General features: G+C 49.6%; 2 protein-coding genes and 1 long non-coding RNA gene across 7 annotated transcripts; 2 read left to right on the top strand and 1 right to left on the bottom strand.

Moving 5' to 3' along the window:
* Nucleotides 1–3381: 3381 nt before the first annotated feature.
* On the top strand, nucleotides 3382–12860 carry tp53inp1 (tumor protein p53 inducible nuclear protein 1). Its single transcript, XM_086217583.1, has 4 exons — nucleotides 3382–3616; nucleotides 6306–6679; nucleotides 9095–9602; nucleotides 9782–12860. Exons 2-4 carry the CDS (start codon nucleotides 6553–6555, stop codon nucleotides 9993–9995), a joined length of 849 nt encoding a protein of 282 aa, XP_086073709.1. The 5' UTR covers nucleotides 3382–3616; nucleotides 6306–6552; the 3' UTR covers nucleotides 9996–12860.
* Nucleotides 12686–16565, bottom strand: LOC147252774 (uncharacterized). Its single transcript, XR_015118468.1, has 3 exons — nucleotides 15260–16565; nucleotides 14749–14838; nucleotides 12686–13714 (listed from the first exon to the last, which is right to left on the bottom strand). It is a non-coding gene; the product is annotated as an uncharacterized LOC147252774 (long non-coding RNA).
* Nucleotides 14241–20940, top strand: ccne2 (cyclin E2). 5 transcript variants are annotated; one of them, XM_086217581.1, is made up of 12 exons: nucleotides 14241–14333; nucleotides 16891–16926; nucleotides 17283–17364; nucleotides 17509–17562; nucleotides 17901–18043; nucleotides 18149–18284; nucleotides 18366–18512; nucleotides 18597–18692; nucleotides 18809–18943; nucleotides 19026–19137; nucleotides 19227–19384; nucleotides 20043–20940. In XM_086217581.1, the coding sequence occupies exons 2-12, from the start codon at nucleotides 16913–16915 to the stop codon at nucleotides 20151–20153; spliced, it is 1188 nt and encodes a 395-aa protein (XP_086073707.1). In that variant the 5' UTR covers nucleotides 14241–14333; nucleotides 16891–16912; the 3' UTR covers nucleotides 20154–20940. The 5 variants fall into 5 exon arrangements, with proteins under 5 accessions (XP_086073707.1, XP_086073708.1, XP_086073704.1 ...); XM_086217582.1 differs by lacking the exon at nucleotides 14241–14333 and adding an exon at nucleotides 15189–15240; XM_086217578.1 differs by lacking the exon at nucleotides 14241–14333 and adding an exon at nucleotides 15249–15578.
* Nucleotides 20941–22209: the final 1269 nt, after the last annotated feature.

Here is a 22209-nt window from a genome sequence, read left to right as displayed (position 1 = left end):
GGTTGTACGTCATTCCTCCCCTCAACCATTAATGAGATGCTGTTTCATGGTCGTCGGTGGCGTTTCGCTATGAATACGCTCACATGCACGGCAATATTCTGATATTGATATGAATAAGAAGCTTCCATGTAAAGAGAAACCTTTGATGACCTTCACCTGAACGAGGTCACTGGAGGGAGCACCAGCTGAATGAAGACACAGAGCGTTCTGATCTTAGTCGCAGGATTCAAGTCTGTTATTGACCTGGATAAACGGGAATCACCGCTCTTTGCCACATCTGCGACAGTTAAACCGCATTGTGACGCAACTTCAGCGAGTTGTTTGTCTTGTTGACAAAAGAAACCCGAAATACTGCACTTTTACATTGCCATGATGTATTCCTGTCTCAGTGACCTTGACCTTTGACCTCCAAAATGTTTTCAGTTAGTTTCTGTCCTTTTGTGGATAACAGCAAGTGAGTATGTAATTATTTATGGCAGCGTTAAGTGCCAGCAGCAGGAGGTGGTTGGCCCCTGCTGCACTCGCCGAGGACGGCGTTGAGCAACAGAGAGTAAACATTAGCCTGATTATGTAAAGACGCTGCTGAAGGAAGTTGCAAGTGTGATGTGTGAGAGTGGAATCAAGCTGGCTGGCAGGCCGCCCTGTCCACACCACCTCGTGTGTGTCCTTCGTGCTGCGAAGAAGAGACCAGTCACTGACTGTGACTCTGAAACCATCTCTGCAGGAGGCGCTACTGGGTCGGTCTCAGCGTCTGCATGCAAATAATTTCTATGACAAACCGCTTCAAGGACAGTTTGTCTTGGTTTCGCCTGTCATGGCGTCTCAGTTGCACTGGCGTGTGAAGAAGTTGATGGTTTTTACAGGATCTGTTCAGTGCAAATGAGGAATTTTGGCAACATTTCAACTGGGACATGTAGAAAAAAGGGACTTTGGTTATTGAATCTGGTGAGAGTGCATGTTGCCCATGATCCATTTGAGGACTGCTGGAAGGCTGACTGTCAGATAATGATGGAGGTCTGCGGCCTCAGTGGGAGGGTTTTCAGGTTAATGCTCCTGTGGCTCTAAACAGTGCATTACCAGTAAAAACATGTCCAAATTAGCTGCAGGTTAAAGTACAGAGATAAACTAGCAGGGATGTAACCTGGGAAAGGAAGCGAGCAATGAAGGACATCTTATCAGTGTTGTGATGTCACCAGCTCAGGCGTGACCTTGTTATGTGGGAATGGAAGAATCCAGGGTAACATGTTGTCCTGCTGCTGTGTGTTTTTCCACCTGGATTCTTTGTTTTGTTGGAATGACTCAAATATAACTGAGCAGGCCTCTACAAATCATGTGATCAAAACAGACCAATCAGGGCGCTGACAGTTAAAGTTCAAGGGAGAAAAACACAAGTAGAGACAGTAAACATAAAAACAAACAAACTGTTTGTGCGGTTTTGCAACACAAGTAGGATTTCTTATGAGGACAGAACGACAAGATGAAATCAAGAGTTACTGCCGAGTTATTGATCACTTATTGACCATAACTTAAGATTAATGTCACCAACAGACTCCTGGTATCCGTGGTCATCAGCCTCCTCACCATCATAACCAGTGTGTTTTGTTCTACTGGAACCTGGCAGCCATTAAGAGAGGAAGCACTTTCTGTTCTCCTGTGAGCAACTTAAACCTGCCAGAGCTTCAGCTGGTTAAGAGGTCAAAGGTGACGGCAGCAGATGGACCAGGGAACGATTAGCACATGCAAGAACAGCGAATATCGGCCAGACAGAGAAACCTCAGAGGAAAGAGAGAAGTGGAGGGTAGAAACACTCCAGTCTGAGATAAGAAAATGTCTGCAAAGTAAAACCTGTTCCATGTTTACTCACAGAGGAGCGTCAGCGCCTAAAGGCCTGGACAGGCCTCACGCTTTGGTTCTACACCTGGTTTACACGGATTACAGTCTTGAGTCGGCATCGGTGCCCCAGACGCTCATTCACTTGCAGCTCGGGTGACAGCCTCAGCTTCTGCTTCTCTGCTGCTGTGTTTGTGAAACCTGAACGCCGTTTACAGAGAGTTGATGCTCAGAGCCTAGAGCTGCTTCAGGAGCCCCTCAGGACACCAGGCTGCTGGGTTGTTGGATTACATCAACATGGTGTATGTTACCTTTCTGCAGCTGACAGGCTCACATGCACATTTGTGTCACTGTCTTGTATGATATGATGTATATCAGGTGGGGGGGGGGGGGTCACTGTGCATGGACACATGAGACATGCTGGAGGTGAAAGGTGAGCTGACCCGAACAGATAATCGGTGCATCCACAACGGTGACTGACTGGCGGAGCTGGAATGTGCAGCATCCAGACTGGATTCTTCTCCTGAGTAGCAGATGCCACAGGGGTGCCACTAGATGTAACAGGGGTGCCACTAGATGTAACAAGAGTGTCACCAGATGCCACAGGGGTGCCACTAGATGTAACAAGAGTGTCACCAGATGCCACAGGGGTGCCACTAGATGTAACAAGAGTGTCACCTGCTAGCTGGGCCTTGCAGCTCACCGGCTGTGTGCAACCATCCAGCCATCACTGATGACGGTGAACCAGCTGAGGTTTGCTGCTGTTTGAGCGATGACAGCTAATAATTAGCATGTCTCACCAGCTACAGGTCAGCGCTTAGAGCAGGACAGGTGAACAGCTCTGTGCTCTACTGTGAGGAAGCCCCCGGTTTAACCTACACCCCCCCCCCCCAACACTTGTTTGAAATAGACTGCAGTACTACAACAACAACAGTGGTACTCCTGTCCTCTTTTCCAGAACCAAATACTCTGAGCTCAACTTGAAGAATCTCAGTCACCTCGGGAGCTTCTTTACTGATGATTTTAACCTCTGAGTTTAAGGAGGCCCACTTGCATGCTGGGATATTGCTGCAGTGTGGATTTTCCTTTTGTATGAGATCCATGACTCTTCTCACCCGACCTGCTGGAACCCCAGAGCTTGGCTCCAGAACCCCCTGATCTACAAATCCAGCACTGCGTTTGAGTTCACCCGTTCAGTATGTAGACCACATGCTGGGTCACTGCTGTTAAAGCCGTGATTTAAGAATTGAACCTGGAGACTAACAATGGACATGAAGATGCGGTCAGTAAGTTTCCTTTACCAACTTCACTGTCGTGCAGAGGAAGCCAAACATTTGTGAACCTGCCGTGAATTTAAAAATTGTGTTATTCAAGTTATGTAACTGACGGAAAAAACAGGTTTCTGGTGGCTCCTTATCTTCGCCCAGTCATGCCCTTTCCAGGCTCAGGAGGGGGCAGTCACATGGGTTGGTGACAGCCCGAACCGCGGGCCCTGATTGGCTGAGCCTCTCCAGGCCCGTCCCCCCAATAGGCTGTGCTCGTGACGTCACACCGATCAGCTGTTGGAGCTCTAAAACAACAACAAAGGAAGCAGCAGTCGGGGGCTCGGATAGGAAACCGACTGCGACTCCAGATGTAAAGTCCCCAAACTAACATTTTTATACATTATTTCTTCCGAGAAGAAACTCCAAGTTTTTCTATTTTTCGAAAAGTACCGCGTCTACCTCAGTCTTCAGGATCTTAAACACGACCTGAGCTCGGATCCGCTTTCTTCGTTCTGCCGCAGGTGAGTTCTTTGTTTTCTCCTCCCTGAGCTCCGGTGTCTGATTTATTCTGCTGCAGTTCATCTGTTCATCCATTTTAAATCAACTGCACCATCGAATTTGATTTGAAACTACATTTAAACGAGCCATGCAGCATTTTGGACACATTTTTCCTCGTTTTCCGCGGCGGTGTTGGTGGCCGTGTCTTGTTTTGCCTCGATGATGCTAGCTAGTTAGCTTTAGCTGCGCGACGCTCCGTCTTTATCTGCTTAAAAAAGCCTTTTTAAAGGCGTCATTATCGAGTGCTCTGGACGACATTTCGTGGTATATTTCAGGAGGTAAAAGTTACACAGACGGTGGTTCAACCCAGCCGGTGTAGAATTACTGCCTCCTCCCCCTCCTCGGCTAACCTGAGCTAACCAGCCCGCTGCGCGGAGGTTTTCCTGCTTCTGGCTGGTTGTTGAATGTGGTTCTCGCTGACAGACTTGGCCGATTGATCAAGTGATCGATGGGTAATGAACCTAATCGAAGGCAGTCATGCAGTTTTATTGGACTGAGATAGAACGCCAAACGTTGTCGCAACTGTTTTTTCCAATGGAAGATTCGTTAATGATCAGCCGAGAGGCCCTCACGACTCAATTATTTCCGACGTTTTATAACAAATCGAAAGGATAGCAGAGACTTAAAGTAGTTAAAGCGTTCATTTATACCACTAGGAGAGTTCATTTCATTTTATTTTGTATTTGTGGTCAGAAAATACAACGCATTCACACTTTATTTCTCTTTATTTTCTGATTTCCAGGCTATGACCAGTCTTGTCACAGAGGTAAACAATGGAAATGGTGGTTAGTCTGAAGGTTACGTAAGAGACTCCGACATGATTCACTGAGATTCTGACTTCCCCGGGTGTCCTCGGGTCAGCGGGCCGGTGTGGGAGCTGCAGTTTACAGTGAAACAGTTTTAATGAAATCGATTCCCTCGGCGTCGTCCTGCTGCGGCTCAGATCAACAAAGCGGTTGTGACGTCACGGGTGTTTTCATAACGGCTGACCCATGAACCCAGCGGCGCTCCTCCGTGTTTGGCGAGAAAGAGGAGCAGCAGGTGCCCTACACGCCGCTGACGTTACACTTCAGGGGTGTATGAGCCTACCTGAGGGAACGTGAACGCATCACAGGCTTGAAATGGCCTGACTGCGCGTGTTTTCCTTGCGCCCTCTTGTGGTGAATGGATGGAGTCGCGGTTTTGGTGGTGTTGGAGATTGGGGAAGGGGATATTTACTGAAAGTCACAGCGCCACCTGGCGGTTACAGGAAGTGAGCCTGAAGCAACAAACATCATGTGACACCGTTGTCTTCGCCGGAGCCACAGCTACATCACATACAGCATGTGTGTGGTCGCTAGCGCCACCTAGGTTCAACTGTGTGAGACGAGTTTGCGTGGGGGGGCACTGGAGGTCGGGGTCAGTAGGTCTTGAATAGGAACCAGTCACAGACACTGGGTGGAGGTCTGGGTTCTGAGGGGTTAGTGAACATCCTGGCTGGACGGCAGTGACGGTCTTAGTGTTGTGCTCTGTGGCCGTGTGGTTAAAGGTTGTCAGCTGCCTGTCACAAGTCAATATTTATCCAGGACTGGAGGGTCTGCCTGCTCCTGCGCGGCTGAAGGGCCGCCGGCTCTTTCTCTGTTGTTGTTGCCTCGGCCGTGTGACAGCTGAAGGGAACTGTTGAGACGAGCTTTCGTGTAGACAAAGCAGGATTGTGAAGAGTCCTCGGGGGGGGGGGGGGTGGCGTGCTAACTGCTGCTGCTGCGGCGGCGTGTGTTAATGTCCAGCAGCTGTGGCAGGACCCCGATCAGTGTTGGTTCTGACCCGGTTTCCTTTGTTGACTGCTGAATGAACCAGAGAAACAACTGAAGTCTGGAGATCAATGCTGCCTACAACAGGGGTCTGGCGTGGGCCCATGGGCCGCGTGCACTGTGTGTGTGTGTGTGTGCGCTCACACTGTTCTGACAGCATTGTGTTTTTTTGAGGCGCCTGTCTGACTCCTTTAACGAGGACCACAGATGTGACAGTCCATCGCTGTTTTTACAACCAGAGTCCTGAATCTCTTCTCGCTCTCCTCTGTGTGGTTCGTGGTCCTGTCACTCAGGCCAGAGGAATCACACTCTCAGGTCATCAGAAACAGAAACACAGTCCAAGAAAAGGGAGCACAATAACAAGAAGTGTAGAGGAATAAAAACTATGATATGAGAGGGAGGCGGAAACTCTGATTCTAGTGGTGACGTTGTTCACTCTTCAAACTTCTGTTTAGAAAGTTGTAATTTGGCCAATGACCAGAATGTCCGACACAGGCGCAGATATAAACATGGCGAGTTTAGAAAAATCATTTGGAAAAGCCCATCAATTATTGGTTCATGTTTGATCACTGACATCATTGATGAGGTGTATATGGACGCCAACCACCAGACAAGAGAAGAAGCAGCGGAGGCGTGCTGAGAGGTGGTGCTTGTCCCTGCGCCACTGCAACCAACGCTGGCTGGACGTTGTCCACCCGTCATGAGAAAGCTGCTGCTGGCTGAGACGCAGCCTCTCGCCCACCAACCAGCAGCAGCTTTCTCGCTATCGATGGACTCGCCCTGACTCTGGGTGTGCGTTGCTGACATCATCTCTCTCTCTCTCTCTCTCTCTCTCTCTCTCTCTCTCTCTCTCTCTCTGAAGGCTTCTTTTCGTACTTTTGCACTCATCGAAGCGGCGTTGAGCGATGTCCAGCCTGCTCCTGCTGGCCAGCCGATGATCCACGACCACATCTTATTGATGCACTTTAGCACCTTTTCGGAACCTTCCCTTTGCCACCAACCCTGCAACTGATGACCAAAGTGCCCGCCACGCCTCCCCGCCGTCGCCCTGAGCCACGCGCCTCCCCTAGCCCCTTCCTCGCTGTAACTCACCCGCAGGACCTCCCGGGATGTTCCAGAGGTTTGCCAGCGCTCTGTTTGGGGACGATGTTGAGGAGCTGAGCCGACGCAGCCGGCCTGGAGACAGCAAAGAGGAGGAGGAGGAGGATGAAGATTGGATCCTGGTCAACTACCTGGGTGAGTCTCCAGTTGTGATGGGAACCTGGAACCAGTTGTAACGTGTGTGAGGGAAACCTCAAACCCATGATGGAGATGAGAAGTCTTTGTATTTAATCGTTTTATAAATGCTTCAGTTTGATAAGACATTTTGTGGATGGTTTAGCTGCTGTTAGCCCTCAGGGTCCGTTAGCCTCAAGCTAAATGTTCGTGGCTGGCTCTTCCTGCTTCTGCAGTCACAAAGAAGTGATACAGGAGGGAAAATCATCTTGGTGAAGCTGCTTTCTTGTAAGCACTTAAGAGGCAAAACACAGTTTTTGGGTGAAGCATCACTTTGATATATTCAGAGAACCGATAGAAGAGTTCAGTCTGAAGGAGGTTTGTGAGAGAAGTAAACACGTCAGAGCGATCAAGGCAACTTTCCAGAGCTGCCTGAGATCAAAAAAGCTCCCAGTCAAAAGAGGCACGGAACCCAGGATCCAAAACATCACACACACGAACGCGCACGTGCGTGTGCGCTGCAGTGACCGGCTGCCTTGGCACTCCGTTTGGCAGTGCTCAGCTTTGGCCCTCCTCTCACCCGCCGCCGGTCATGACTCGACTTGTCCCGTCTCCGATTCCACAGGTGTGAAAGTACCTCAGGGAGGGAGGGGGGACTGCCCCACTTCTGTTGTGGTGGTGGTGGGGGGGGGTGACTGGCACCAGGCGGTTTATGGACAGGTTGGCGTGTAAACGGGTCAAACAAAAGTAGCCGGGGAACATGAGGAGGTAAAAATAGATCCTGGAGGAGGCTGGGAGGTGGACATGTAAGGGCACAGAGCCGCTGCTTTCACCTGGATGCAGGCTGGCGTTTCTACAGAGACCGCCGGCACTACAGCTGGCTGGCGGTTTAATGTTCATCTTTACCTTTTGTCAAGAGTTTCACTGCAGGAACCAAGCGACCAGCAAGCACTTGAGTTGTGACCATAAATGTCTGATTCAGCACAAAAAGAGAGCAGGAAACTTCGGGTCTGAATATCTAAAGAACCCATATAAGGCAATGATATTTCTGACTTGTCGTAGTTGAAATATCTGTCCTCGTTGCAAAGGGAACTGGCACTTGTGTCGCCAGGCTCCTCACGGGACTCTGACGGCAGGGGCAAACGTAGGTGTGAGACGTTGCTGCTCGAACCTGCAGCGTCGACATGGAACTCAAAATCTGGTAACCCCCTGAACACCTGAGGAGGAGGAGGAGCTCAGCTGCTGATCAGCAGGATGAAGATCGTCGGCTGGGTGCCGAGTCAGCACTCTGCAGCCTCTCAGTCCTGTTGTGGGTAAACATGGTGTGGGAGGTGTCCATGAGCTCCAAGCAGGCGCTCACACGCACTGAAGCATCTCAGAACGTAACCGGCGAGGTCGCTAGGGTCAGCTTGTTTTCCACCGTCCATCTGTGGGGCAAAAAAAAAAAGATCAGACCCGACTTATCCAGCAGGTCCAGAACTGTAACCCAGACGGCGGTCTCGTCTATTTTTAGCTTCCCGTCTGCCAGCTGGAGCTCAAGTTCCCACCTCATAACTTCCTCCATGTCTGTGATTCATTAGAAGCAAAAGTCCCAGCGCTTCAGTTTTTGGTGGCGAGCCAGCAACACAAGTGCAGGATGTCAGCGGGTTTACTGATGATGAATGTGCACCAGCGTGGTGGCGTCTTGTGTGAACAGGAGGGTCCTTCAAGTGCACACAAACACGCCTGCTCCCTGCAGCCGCCTCGTCATGTGATGTCGACTGCTCACTGTCAAGCAGAGGATTGAGTAGCAGCAGCTCACAGCGCCCCCACCGGCAGATATTAGACATTACACTATTGGCACACTTGTTATGACCTGCGAGGAGCAGAGAAGGGTTGCTGCTCGCCACATTCTCTGTTACCCAACATGGCGAGCTTGAGAATTTTCGTTCCATTCACAGGAAAAGTAGCCTCGAGCAGATCGATGCTGCTAGAAGTAAAGCTGCTAGAAGTAAAGTTGAATTTAATGCCTTTGGTGCGCAGATGGAGGAGAACATGGCTTCATGACAGTCAAATAATCTGAAGGTGCCAGAGGTCGTTCTACCTGGAAAACAGGCTTGGTTTGGAAAAACACCGAATTATTTTGCTGCTTCAGTGAAATATTGACATGAAATAAACCAGGAAATTGAAACAAAACTAAAATGGAGCTAGAATTCAATGTTAGTTATTGAATTACAGTTAAAACACACAAGAAGAGCAAAGCGTTCCCTCTCCTCTGTGGTCATCATTCCAGGGCAGATATGAAGCCTCCCGTCAGCCGTGCTCCGCAGCTTCTCCTCTGCTGTCCGTCAACCTGGGTGTGTGTTGGGTTTCAGTCATGTGACCCAGGAAAGCAGCACACATCTGGAAACATAACCAGATGTTTTGGTCTGACTTGCCTGTCATCTGTGTCCTCAGCTGAAGCCTGCTCCAGCCAGTGTGGCGACAGCTTCCCTGCATCCACTCACCAGGACGAAGAGGAGGAGGAGGACCTGGTGATGATCCCCTCCCCCATGGCCAGCCCCCCTATCCACTACGCCTCCTGCACCTCCCTCAACTCCACAGCTGACACGGATGGCGGCGCTGAGGAAGAGGATGTGGAGGAGGATGAGGATGAGGAGGGTGGCTTCCTGCGTCTTGATGCCTCCTCTCTGGAGGAGAGCTGGTTTGTCACCCCGCCGCCGTGCTTCACTGGCCGCAGCAGCCAGCCTGTCCTCCTGGAGACCAGCCCCCTGGAGAACCTGCTGATCGAGCACCCCAGCATGTCTGTGTACGCCCACCACAGCCCCCCCAGGCTGACCATCGACCCCCTGCCGCGCTCCCTCAACCTTGAACTGGACTTGTTGCCCGCCAACATAGCTGCCGCCCCAACAGCCTCGGGAGGGAGGGAGAAAGCCAGACGCACGCTGGACAGCCCCCGTCACAGGTACTCCTCCTGATGAGTGGTCAGGCTCTGGTGTGTGTGTGTGTGTGTGTGTGTGTGTGTCATAACACTGACAAGTTCATGTCATCATGAAGATTTTTTTTTTGTCAAAGAATGAAGAATATACTGACATCATGATGAGTTCAATCAGGTAGTTGATGAATGTCTGCCTCCCCCTGCAGGCCAGATGTGGCAATGGTTCCGCGGCGCTCTGGCCTTCACTCCGCCTGCTATGCTGCGGCACTGTCAGCCCGTACCAGCCTCCTGCAGCAGCGTCCGGGCCTCGCCACCCAGCCGCTGTCCCGTAATGCCCTGCGACGGCTCAACATGTTGCGCCCCCCTAAGGCCAGCACTGTGCACCTGCACCAGCCCAGCCAGAGGCACCTCAACTTCTGAGGCGTCTGCGTCCTTCATCATCAACCTCATTTTCATCTCATCAGGAAACAGACATGTCATTTACACCTCACATCTGACTGATGGTTAAGTAGGTAACCTGTCAGGTAATTGCCCCCCCTCCCCCCTCACACAGACTGATGCTGAGAATGGATGTAAAAAGAAAACATCACCACCTCTCTGGTCCTCCCATCATGTCCAATCACAGACTGTGAGTTGTCATGGCGGCATCTCCTGCCCCTCCTCCTGTTTCTTCATGTTCTTTTGTATCTTCATGGACATCTTAATGTTTAGAATCAATGCTGTAGGTCACTTTACCCAGAGGCTGGTTCACTTCGGCTGCGGCGGACCGTCTGACAGCCTCAGGTGATGACGTGATGATGTCATGGCGAAGTCAAGGCTGTGTGGTCTTTTGGCAAATTTTACAACTTGGGCAGTGCAGCCCGTTTGCCAGCAGCACTCAGTTTAGGGTGGAAACATCGGAGGTGAGTTACTGTGACCACTAGATGGCGCCTTAAAGGAAAACTCCCCTTCATTCATCAGGCTTTGAAGTTGTTTATTTCTATGCTAAGAGTGAGCTCCTCCAGTTCCCAGAATGCCTCTGGACACCCTTCGTGGAGCTGGATAATAAAGGGATATTATTATGGCACGAAGATGAAGAATTCAGCATTTTATCATTCATTTTTTACACACAGGAAAGACAACCAATCGCCTGCAGCAGTTCTCAAATCGTGTGAAGGGGATTTTTCTTTTAATTTCTCTGCGTATGAGAATCGGCTCGGCTGCGGCGTCAGCGCCGGCCCGTCCCGGTGAACCTGCCTCTGACTTTGTAATTCAGTACTTTTCACAATGTTTTCTTGAAAAAAGAAGAAAAAAAGATAGAATTACTGGGTTCAATATCACTAAACGCCTTGTTTTAACGGTAGCTTTGAGATGAATAGACATGTAAAAGCGTATTTTAAAAAAAACAAAACTCCAAAATATTTTTTAAAAAGACAAAAATTAATTACATATCAGTATGAAGTTGGTATATGTGGTCTCTTGCTTCGGTATGTGTGGTTCCATTGGCGTGTTGCATGGTTGTAGCGTCGTGTCCGTGTCGCGGCGGTTAAAAAAAGAATCAGATCATTTGTCTTTTTGTTGTTTGTTCTTAAATCTGCAGTCCATCTCTCAGGGTCACAACCAATCACCTTTACACTTTAGGAAGATGCAGATTTACTTGACGGCTGATTCTTTCTCCGTTCCGACTTTTTCCAGCGGCGTCCTCGCGAGCCTTCCACGTGAAAATGTTTGTGATGAAACTCTCTGAATCTCGGCCGCCGGCTGTGAGCTGAACTCTCGGTCGACTGTAGGAAACCCGCCTAGACGGAGGGAAACCTTTTTTTCAGCGTTGTTGATATTTGTTGATCTTGTACTTAACACGGTTTTAGACATGTACGTTAAGCTTTTTAAATATTTTAACTTAGTTACAGTTTGTTGAACTATTTAAACCAAAAAAAAAAAGTAGCGATGATCTTTAACCTGTCACTAGTTTATTATCTTGATGGTTTTGTTTTTTTCTGCCTTTGTCAACTGTCTTGGCCTCGGCACTCTGACCCGCCGGGATCTCGATGTCTTGGTCGAGTCGCCGCGCCGCCGGAGATTAACGGTTGTCTTTGCGTCAAAGTCACAGACTCGTTTCTGCCAGGAAGCTGCAGGCGTCAGATATCAGAAGTACTTCATGCAGTCGCTCAGCCCCGTTGGTGTCAGAGAGCACGTGGCTCACTCACATGTCAAACTCTGCTCACGTCAACATTGCGCTTGGATCAAAGCTATTTTGACTTCTAACTCACACTGGTTGTTCCTTTTCTTTCATGGTTTTTAATTTGCTTGTCTTGGCAGAAACGAGCCGCCGTTCTGAATCTCATTTCTGAGGAAAGTTTGCCAGCCTGTGTTTTCTTGTCAAGTGTATCTGAGCTCCTGAAGCGAGTGACGCGTCTCCCATCACGAGCTGCTGATCCCACTGGTGCCGTCTGAGCGCTGGTGGTCCCGACGGCGCGTGAGCGAGCAGATTTTCAGCCTGAGGGCGAGTCGGTGGCGTGGTTCGTGAATCTCTCGCCGGCGTCGGCGGTGGAAGCGTCTGCGTGTAAATAACGGCCATGCTAGCAGAGACGTTCTCTGGTGTATTTAAGCTTTGATTTCTCGAATGTCTCTCTACTATCGAGCTTTGCAATCATGAGCGATGTTATTTTCTGTTTATTAAGACAGAAGGGATGGGAGGTGAGGACACGCCTCCTCCGGCTGTCAGCAGCCTCTGATTTCATCTCTCCATCATCAAACTAACAGGGATTTATAATGTTGTTGTTCAATGCCTTGAAATTTGTGGATCACGTGCCTTCCAGGGTGAACTGTTGTAAGTGACAATGCATCAATGAAGAACTTGAACTCTTTCTTATGTCCTGAGTGGACGCGCTAAAGCAACACAAACACACATCAGAAACCAACTATGCACCACTCGCACCCGCCCTCCCTTTTTATAACGACCTGACGAACCAGACAGAATGATGTAGCAAAACCTCGTTTCTCCTGTTGTTTTTAAGTGTGAAGAATATTTTGTGGCATTTTTATTTTTCACCGTGTTACACATTTTGCTTTTTTTGTGTAGTTTACTGGAATAATACAGCACTTTGCCAAAAGGAAAAAAAGGTGTAGGAATTTTAGGGTTTATTTATCGACATAACAGGTCTCCTTTGTATTATGGATGTATGACACACGTCAGACTTAAAAACAGCAAAGTCAATTGAACAGAAGGGTGGTCTGTTTTCAGCTGTAGTAGCTCCTGATCTCGTATTAGTCTCAATAAATGTTTTCATACACAAAACTCCTGGTCTGCTTCTTTCCTCGTCGTGGTGACATCAGGAATGGTTCGGAAGTGATTTGTCCTGTAAATCAGTGCCCTTCTTCCTTACAGAACCACAAAGTGATGGAAACCTGATGCCCAGAAGAGGGTTTTCCTCAGCAGGAAGATGAATGTGGAAGAACATCCCAACGTAGAACCACAAATGTGACACAAGCACATGAAGAGGGAGCCTTCTCAAAAGTGGAAGAACATCTGGAACCTTCGTAGAACATTGGGGATGTTTAAAAAAAATTATGAAAAGTTCTAATTGTCCTTATTTCTTGTGCATATTTGGTCACATGACAACTTAAAAATAGAACAACACGCGTCCAAGGTGTGACAGAAGGTTCCTGTACGGTTCTATGTTGGTCATTTGAGAACGTTCCACCTGAGCTCCCCACCTACAGGTGAGTTCTGATTCCACAAAGCAGCACTGATGAAAACATCTGGATGCGCAGCACCAGTGTTGTTTTCGTCACGCTGGACGAAAACAAGAATGACGTCAGACCCTTTTTTCCATGACGAAACTGAGACTAAGACAAACGTCAGCATCTTCATTTTCGTCTGACGAGAACGAGACCAGACTAAATTGTTAGTTGGTGGACGATCAAAGTTTCAAAACATGCAGGTTTTCTCCACCAAGTAGAACAAGCGTGCAATGTCCATCAAGAGCTCCAACATCAGCATGGAGCCAGCTGGAGCTGTTGGTCCTCATGGCCACGCCCCCATCATCAGGACACACCCACTAAAAGCCTCTCTCTCTCTCGCAGGCACACACAGACAGTCTGGGCCTGTGCAGAGGACGAGACTCTCACCACGGCAGCAGCAGCGGTGTCGGGTGGTCCTGAACAGAGGGATGATTGAAGCATAGCTTTAGTCTGTGAGGCTCGCCCTGAGATGCAGTTTCTGTTTGAATGAAGCCTAAAGTTTGGTGGTGGTGGTGGTGGTGGTGGTGGTGGTTCCACCTCCCCGTGGAGCAGAGAGCGCTTCCTAGTGCTACATGCTAAAGCTAGAATGAACGGGGCTGCCAGGGCCGCTAATGTTGGCTGGTTTAAAGCAGCCTTCTAGTAATCTAGCATGTTATGAATAAAACCCTGTCCATTTGTGGACGGGGGGCAGGTGGAGTGCTTTGACCCACGTTTGTGGGACTGGGAAACACGGGAGTCCTCAGGCCTGCTGCTGTTCCCTGTCTAAGCAACACACCTGGATGCTTTAAATCAGGGGTCTCAAACTGGTCCAGTCAGGGCCGGTGTGGCTGCAGGTTTTCATTCCACCGGAGCAAAAGCAACACCTGAATCTACTTAGATCAATCAAGCTGTGTCCACATGGCTCATTGGTTGGATCAGGTGTTGCTTTTGCTCCGGAGGAATGAAAACCTGCAGCCACACCGGCCCTGACTGGACCAGTTTGAGACCCCTGATTTAACCAATAACAGCAGCTGAAGCCAACATGGAGGACATGAGGTCGTTCACATGGAAGTCAAGTGTGCTTTTATTTAGTTTATCCTATTTTATTGTGATACAATACTCCTATTGTGGGCCAGTGTGTTGTCTGCTTCTGCAACAAAAGAATAAAAGTAAAAGGTAGAGAGAGAAAAAGAGGGGAAACTCCCCTTTGAAGGTGGATCAGTTCAGTGCTTCATTCTAACACTGGAGTGGCCTCTTCAGCACACACACATCTTTATTGAGAGGATCTTTGATATTTGACTGAAACCTTTGAGCTTTCATCGACTAAAACTATCAAGGATAGAAATGACGAACATGGGACGAGAACTAAGAAGCATTTAGTCCAAAGACTGAGACTAAAACTAAAATGCCTGCCAAAAACAACCCTGCGCAGCACTTCGAGCTGCTTGAAACATGAAGAACAAAATCCTACCATTGAGATTCTGTTGTCACTGCGACGGCAGCGGGTTGATCCTCTCCCTCTGAGGCGTCTCGGTTGATGGCGTCACTTCAGCCGAGGCTCCTGGACATGAGAACATCGGAAAAATAGAAAAATATTCACGAGACCGGTGACACGCGCATGCTGGTCACAGTACTACACAGCTGCGTTACTGCGTTATGATGTCATACTGTAGTATTTGGGTGAAACCGTGAATCCTGATTTTCTTTACGTCTGCGTGTTTGACAGCTGTCCCACGTGCTCGCTGTTTACATTCTATGGCAGCGGAAGCACGCGCTGGCTTCGCTCGGGCTCTGATTGGCTGGACGTCACATGAAGCCCCTCCTCCAGACGGGGGCTTGAACGCGGAAGTTCGGTAGCAGGAGGAAATATCATAAATAACGGAAAACAGCGAGCTGTAGAGTCGGTATTTCCGGTGAGGGGGGCAGCCAGGAGACGGCCGCGTCGTTAAAGTTCAACCGGAACGTACGGAAAGTGGTGTTACCTCCAAAAACCTCCCCGTACTGTGGTGTCGGTTCGAAAAGGGCACAGGCTCCGGTGGGGCCGGATTAAAGCCCGTTCCATCGCGTCCCGGCGGCCTCAGCCCTCGGCCCCGGAGCTCGACGGGGACCCGGGCTCCCGTCGTGTCTTCGGCACTGTTCGCTCACGAAGCTCTCGCCTCGTTTTTTTTTAAAAAATTTAGCGCGTTTGTGTGAACCGGGAATGCGCATGCGCACTGGGTGTCTACAGGCAGGGACGCGGACAGAAGGATTGGCGCCGGCGCCACAGCTGATCCGCTCATTCATTCATTCTTCACGGAGGAGGTAAGACCGCCGGACCCACCGGGCCGACCCAGAACACCCAGAACCTGTTCCCTCGGCTTGAGCTGTGGTCCGCTAGTTTGGTCTCTTGCGTGTGGAGGGAGGTCCTCGTTTTCTCTGCGCTGGTTTACGTCGATGGTTCGGTTCTGGACAGGCGAGGAGGGGCAGCCAGTTTTTAAACTTTAGTTTCGGGTTGTTGGAGGAGTCTCTCCCGCTGGTACCGGCCTCCTCTCGGGCGGTTGCTGCATTCAATCTGTCAGTTTTCCTCGGTGAGAGCTGGTCGTTCTGGTGGCGCTAATTCGCTACATGCCTGTCCCACTTCACCTCCGAACCTGGTCCCAGTTCTCTCTCCTCTTTGTTGCCTCTGGTCCCGAGTAAAGCGGCTAACCGGGCGTGTGCGTGCTTGGGCAGTAGAGACCCCTGTTCTGCTGGTAGCGGGTAAGTTAGCTGGGGTGACCTAGTTAGCAGCTTGGCTAGCTGGGACCGGTGAGTTTGCTAACTGCAGTAGCTCCCTCCAGCTTAGCCTCGTCCGGGGCTCCCTTTGAGGGGCTTAATGGCGTCCAAGGGGCTCGATGTGTCGAGGCGAAGGCGCCCTGGAGGGTCTCAGCGGCTCCGGGGGGGGTGACGGTCCGTGTGGGTGAACTGGGTTGGATATTTGTGCTCGTTTGTCCCGCGGAGCCCTCGGAGGGTCGCAGAGGCAGGACTCGAATCCTCCCGCTTAGCTGCGGAAATTGGCGCGTCTTTGAGTTTCAATTCTGGATTTAAATTCGTTCCGGGCCCTTTTTGCGCGGTCCAGCTGCACCGGAGCTGTTCGGAAACGTGGGCTTCATCTCTGAGGATGACGAGTCAGGGTTGAAACTTGGTATTTTGGGTCTTTTTTTGTTCTGAAATGGGGTGCACCAGAAGCCCCCCTCCTCCCCGACCGCGGGTCCGTTTGGTCGCTGTGGCTCCTGGTATCACACACGAACTCGTGACCGCTCCACGGATGTTCGGAACCTCGCGTGTCTCCGTGGGTTCTGTAGTTTTGGCCGAGGAGCGTTAATGCAGAAGCGAGGCTGCTTGTGTTCTCAGGCCGGAGAGTCTCAGCTTCACTCGGGTCCGAGTTTCTCCTCTGGTGCTCCACAGCAGCTGGTTCGGATCAAGTGTTTAGGTGGCGTTACTACAGCGGGTACTGGATTCTCCTGGGCCAACATGGAGGAGCTGAGGGGGCCCAGAGTCTCCAGGACTGAGGGCCTCCTCACCCCATGCCTCTTTAATCTACATTACCAGGCTCATTCAGTTCTGACCCCCATCCTTCTCCTCTTTTTCTTTACAGCTGATTGAGAAACCGTCACATCATGTCCAGACGCAGGTGAGCATGTCCAGGTCCAGCAGGGTCCTTCACTGTGTAGGAGACCAGCAACATGGCCGACATCACGATCAGATCACACCCAGTTATTGATAAACATCAGAATGTCAGTGTTACTGAGTGAAGAGACGGTGTCAGAAGCACTGTAGAACTTCTGTAGTGAGGTCCTGTTCAAACCCACTCAGAACGCCTGAGGTGACCTGGGGCTGAAGTGGGTCCAACTTGTGAGCCATTTAGAACCTGGCTGCAAGTCCACGCTCATAGATGTCGTGTTCGAGCTTCCATTTGAACCCAACTAAGATGTCTCAGAAACGACTGTGTCATGTGATGTAAATTAGTGTTTCTGTTTCCTGTCACAGTGGTCGCATCACACTTCAGGCCAGAGATTCAAACACACCTGAGCCGGCGGTCCGAGGCCCCCTGAGGAAGAGGAAGTCTGAGGTTTGTGTCTTGATTCTAACTTCCCTCCATCAACGCTGCTGGAGGGAGAAACATCCCGTAGATCAGGTCATGAGCGGCGCTCCATGGCGTCTGTAGGTTCAGTTAGGAGCACAAACACATCTAACAGGTGTATTTGTGCTTCAGCCCTCCAAGAAGAAGCTGCAGCCTGCTGCCAAGAAACAGAGCTATGAAATACAGGTCAGTGTGTGTGTGTGTGTGTGTGTACACTCAGTTTCTTTGCGTGTTTTCAGTGATTCCTGATTCTTTGTTCATATTTCTGGGGCAGTTATTGTGGTACTGATTACTATGGAAGTACCATTACGAATATCCTGTACAGCTGGTTTAACAAACATCTTGGTGTGAAAGGTTCAGATAAAGAGAAGTAACTTGCAGGAATAGTTGCAGTACCTGGTTTCCACCACGAGGTGTCACCAGCGCGCTGAGTTGGAGCCTTCAGCCCAGGATCTTTCCCTCCTGTTGCATGGTTTCGTGTGTGTGTGTTCACATCCACAAAAATCCGGTGTGTTTGTTTTTAGAAGTGTTGGGCGGAGAATGGAGCGACACCCTGCATCCTCATCGAAACCCCCCACAAAGAACTGGAGCCTGCCGACCCGTCCACTTTCAAGCAGTACCGCTTCAAAAACCTCTTCATCAAGGCGTCCCCGATCCCTCGCCTCAGGTGTGTGTGTGTGTGTGTGAGAGAGAGAGAGAGAGAGAGAGAGAGAGACGCTGCTCGTCTAACAGACTCGGCAGCTGTGTGGTAACGCGGCCTGTTGTCCTGCAGCTGGGCCAGTTCAGACGATGTGTGGATCAAGATGCTCAACAAGGAGCTGAAGTACGTCCATGATAAGAGTTACCTGCAGCACCACCCCAAGCTGCAGGCCGCCATGAGGGCCATCCTGCTGGACTGGCTGCTGGAGGTGAGCACACTTGCATCGCATCGCTGTTTAACATCAGACACATGGTGAAACAAGATGGCTGACCCGAGTGTGTGCGTGCAGGTGAGCGAGGTGTACAGCCTCCACCGGCAGACGGCCTACCTGGCGCAGGACTACTTCGACCGCTTCATGCTGACGCAGACCAACGTCAACAAAGACTACCTGCAGCTCATCGGCATCACGGCGCTCTTCATCGCCTCTAAGATCGAGGTTGGCCTCGTCTCCGCCACGCTTGGTAAACAGCCTTTACTCTGATAACCCTGCCGGTGTTGACCGTGTCGCTCCGCCCCACAGGAGATTTACCCCCCCAAGATCTACGAGTTTGCCTACGTCACAGATGGAGCCTGCGACATGTGGGACATCCAGCGCACGGAGCTGCACATCCTGAAGGTATGGCCATGCCCCTTTACCCTACTGCTGTTGTTGCCCCACCCCCATGCATTAGAAGGGTAAATGCTCATGAATGAAGGGCGGTTGGTTAACCAGGATGTTGTGGTCGTCTGCAGGCGCTGGACTGGAACTTGTGCCCTGAGACGCCGATCTCCTGGCTGAAGCTGTACGCGCAGGTGGAGGCTCAGAAAGATGGAGAGAACTTCCTGGTTCCACAGTTCTCACAGGAGACCTACATCCAGATCACACAGGTCAGTTCCCGGGGGGCCGATAAGAGGCTAGGCCTTCAGAGCAGCCGGGGTGACACACTGACCTTTGACCTCTGCCTTCCAGCTGTTAGACTTGTGTATGATGGACATCAACTCCCTGGACTACAGCTACAGCGTTCTGGCTGCTGCTGCCTTCTGCCACTTCTCCACCTTTGATGTTGTTCATAAAGTCTCAGGTAGGGTCGCTCACCTGCACGTCAGCACAGGTGGAAGGGCTCCTCCTTCTCTGATTATCTTCATTAAAATGGTTTCTCACGGTCATCAGGCCTGACGTGGGAAAGCGTGGCGCCCTGTGTCCGGTGGATGAGCCCCTTCATGGACACCCTGCAATCAGAACCCAAACCTCAGCTCAAGAACTTTGCCAGAGTCAAAGCGGACGCCAGACACAACATCCAGACACATGTGGCGTACCTGGACCTGCTGGTGAGCAGAACGCAGACCTGGTTAGCGTAGCTTAGAGGCTAGCAAAATGACTTGTAAAATGTCAGACAAACTTCTCTGCTTTCTTGTTGGACTCCAGAGGACAGAAACTAATTTCAACCACGACTGAAACTTGATGGGTCACACGGTGAGCGAGCTAGTGCTATCTTAGCAAAGCTTAGCTTTAGCTAACTTAGCAAAGCTTAGCTTTAGCTAACTTAGCAAAGCTTAGCTTTAGCTATCTTAGCAAAGCTTAGCTTTAGCTAACTTAGCAAAGCTTAGCTTTAGCTAACTTAGCAAAGCTTAGCTTTAGCTCATGGGTCAAGTAGAAATGCAGTCACCTCTCAAATGCTATCTATTGGAGCCACGGCTTGACCAACCGTCAGGCAGTTGCTGAGGCCACGCACACACACACACACACACACACACACAGTACCAGCTCAAAAGCAAGAAATGGTTTTGTTTGTTTCTTTTCTTTGGTGTGAGTGTTTTATTGAAGTACTACTTTAATTGTTCATCACTAAAAAAGAAAAGGTCACCTTGTAGTCAAAGTCTCTTATTGTCCATCATCCTCTGACTGGCGCTTGCTAGCTGAGCGCCATGTCTGCTGCTGGTCGTCAGTCTTTGTTCTTGTGATTGACGCCACTCGTCTTCCCTGCAGAGGAAAGCTCAGGACCGCCAGATCGACATCCCTGAATGTCAGCTGTCACCCACTGCCATGGGACCCATCCTGACTCCGCCCAGCAGCACAGAGAAACCATCCAATCACTGAGCAGGAATCAACCAACAGGTGGTGGCCCCGCCTCCAGTCCGACCTGACGGCCGACCTCTCGAGCCGCCGCTGCTGCTGAGCGCCCTTCATGTAGCATGATTTTATGTTTTAACACTAAATTGAGACTACATTTTGATTTTAATACAATTGTCAGGTTTTTATCTGACAGTTAACAAGTGTGTGTGGTGCCGACACGCCACTGTGGCGTGGAGGTCGTCTGACCGGACAGCTGGTCATCTGAGATTGAACTGGTGCTTTTCCTCCACCTGAAGCTGTCAGACGAAGCTTCAGTGAGACTCTCAGGACACGAGGAACACTTCCTGTTCCGCCATGTTGGATTCTGAGCGGGGATGTTATTGATTAACCATTAAACACTGCTGTTGGCGCCCGCCACGATGACCCGCCACCATGCAACTGATGAGTCCTTTTACTGTTGCCACTTGTTACATTCCTGGGAAACTTGACCTGCGAGGGAAACCGGCCGGCGGAGAGTTTGGTGTTTGATTTGTATTTATTGATGCGCTCGTATGTTTAAAACAAAGTTTATGTATGAAGCCGATGTGCGGCGTGTGTGAGCCGCGTTGGCTCGCTGCCACGACGGCGCCGCTATTTATGATTCAGTTTAGTGCCTTTTACCAAATGAACGATGGCCGAGGGGACGAGGCGCCGGCGAACACCTCAACCATGTCGACTATTTCCAAGCTGAAGAATGTGTGTACAAAGATCAATTCAGAAACGTGGGATTTCTTTTTATATTGCGATGTTTTAAATAAATGATGTGAAATGAGACCAGATGTGGTTTGCTGTTATCTTCACTCTTTTATCTCTGTTCTTCTCATCCCATCTGGAGAGACCACAGTCGGAACGAGAGAAATGACATGAAGGTGCCAAACGGTTGTATTAAGTTGTGACTTGATTAAATCTCTTCAAGGTGTCTTTAATTTGAGTCTCCCGTGAACTCCCAGACTTCCGTCTGTGCTGCTGATCAAAGCTGATTGAGTTGAGTTTGTACTCAGAGATGCAGATGAGAGGACGATTGACACGTGACGTTGATGAATGTTACCTGGTGTGAGCGTCCAACAGAAACTAATCAAACAAATCAAAGGTGACGTGGGCGAGCACAGGGACAGCGCGCACACACACACACACACACACACACACACACACAACCCAATGAGCAGATGAACCTGAGACAAGCAGAAATGACTGGGTCTCATTTATCTGGAACGTTTCAGATGGACTCAAGGAACTCTTCACCTGGATCTTGGTTTGGTTTTGAATTCCTCTGGTCCTTAGTCAGTGTCAGTCCTTCCATCAGTGATGTCACAATCTCAATCTCTGGGGGGGTGGTGGGCGGGGCCACGGGGCTCAGTTTAGGATGAAAACTTGAGTTCTAGCAGCCTGAAAGAAACCAAAGATGAGTTCACTTGTGTGTGTATTTACATGTTTGTATTAGTGAGAGTGTGTACGTGTGTGTGGAAGCAGCATCAACAAGAAGTGACCACAACAAACATGTCAACAGTAATGAGTCCTAAAATGTCCCACTTTCATTCTTACACACGCACGCACATATATACACACACACATATATACACACACACACATATATACACACGTGTATACATGTGTGTATACAGTATATACACGTATATATATATACACACACACACATATATATATACAGTATATATATATGTGTGTGTGTGTATATATATATATGCTGTATATATATGTGTGTGTGTGTATATATATAGAGAGACACACATATATATATACATATGTGTGTGTGTGTAAGAATGAAAGTGGGACATTTTGGACTCATTACTGTTGACGTGTGTACATGTTTGTATATACAAACATATATATATATATATGTTTGTATATACACACCTATATATACATATGTGTGTATATACAAACATATATATATGTGTGTGTGTGTGTGTGTGTGTGTGCCTCAGTCTCAGTCTGATCTCTCATTAAAATGTTGTGAATTTTCAAACCCTGAAAGCTGCAAAGTCCCGCGAGAATTCAGACTTCTGCCCGTCAGTTCTCA

The sequence above is a fragment of the Aulostomus chinensis genome, chromosome 11 (assembly GCF_037954235.1).
Source record: "Aulostomus chinensis isolate RoL2024-O1b breed Wild chromosome 11, RoL_Achi_v1.0, whole genome shotgun sequence".
NCBI lineage: Eukaryota > Metazoa > Chordata > Actinopteri > Syngnathiformes > Aulostomidae > Aulostomus > Aulostomus chinensis.
Note: the sequence above shows the minus strand (reverse complement) of the source record. Positions and strands in the feature narration are given on the sequence as shown.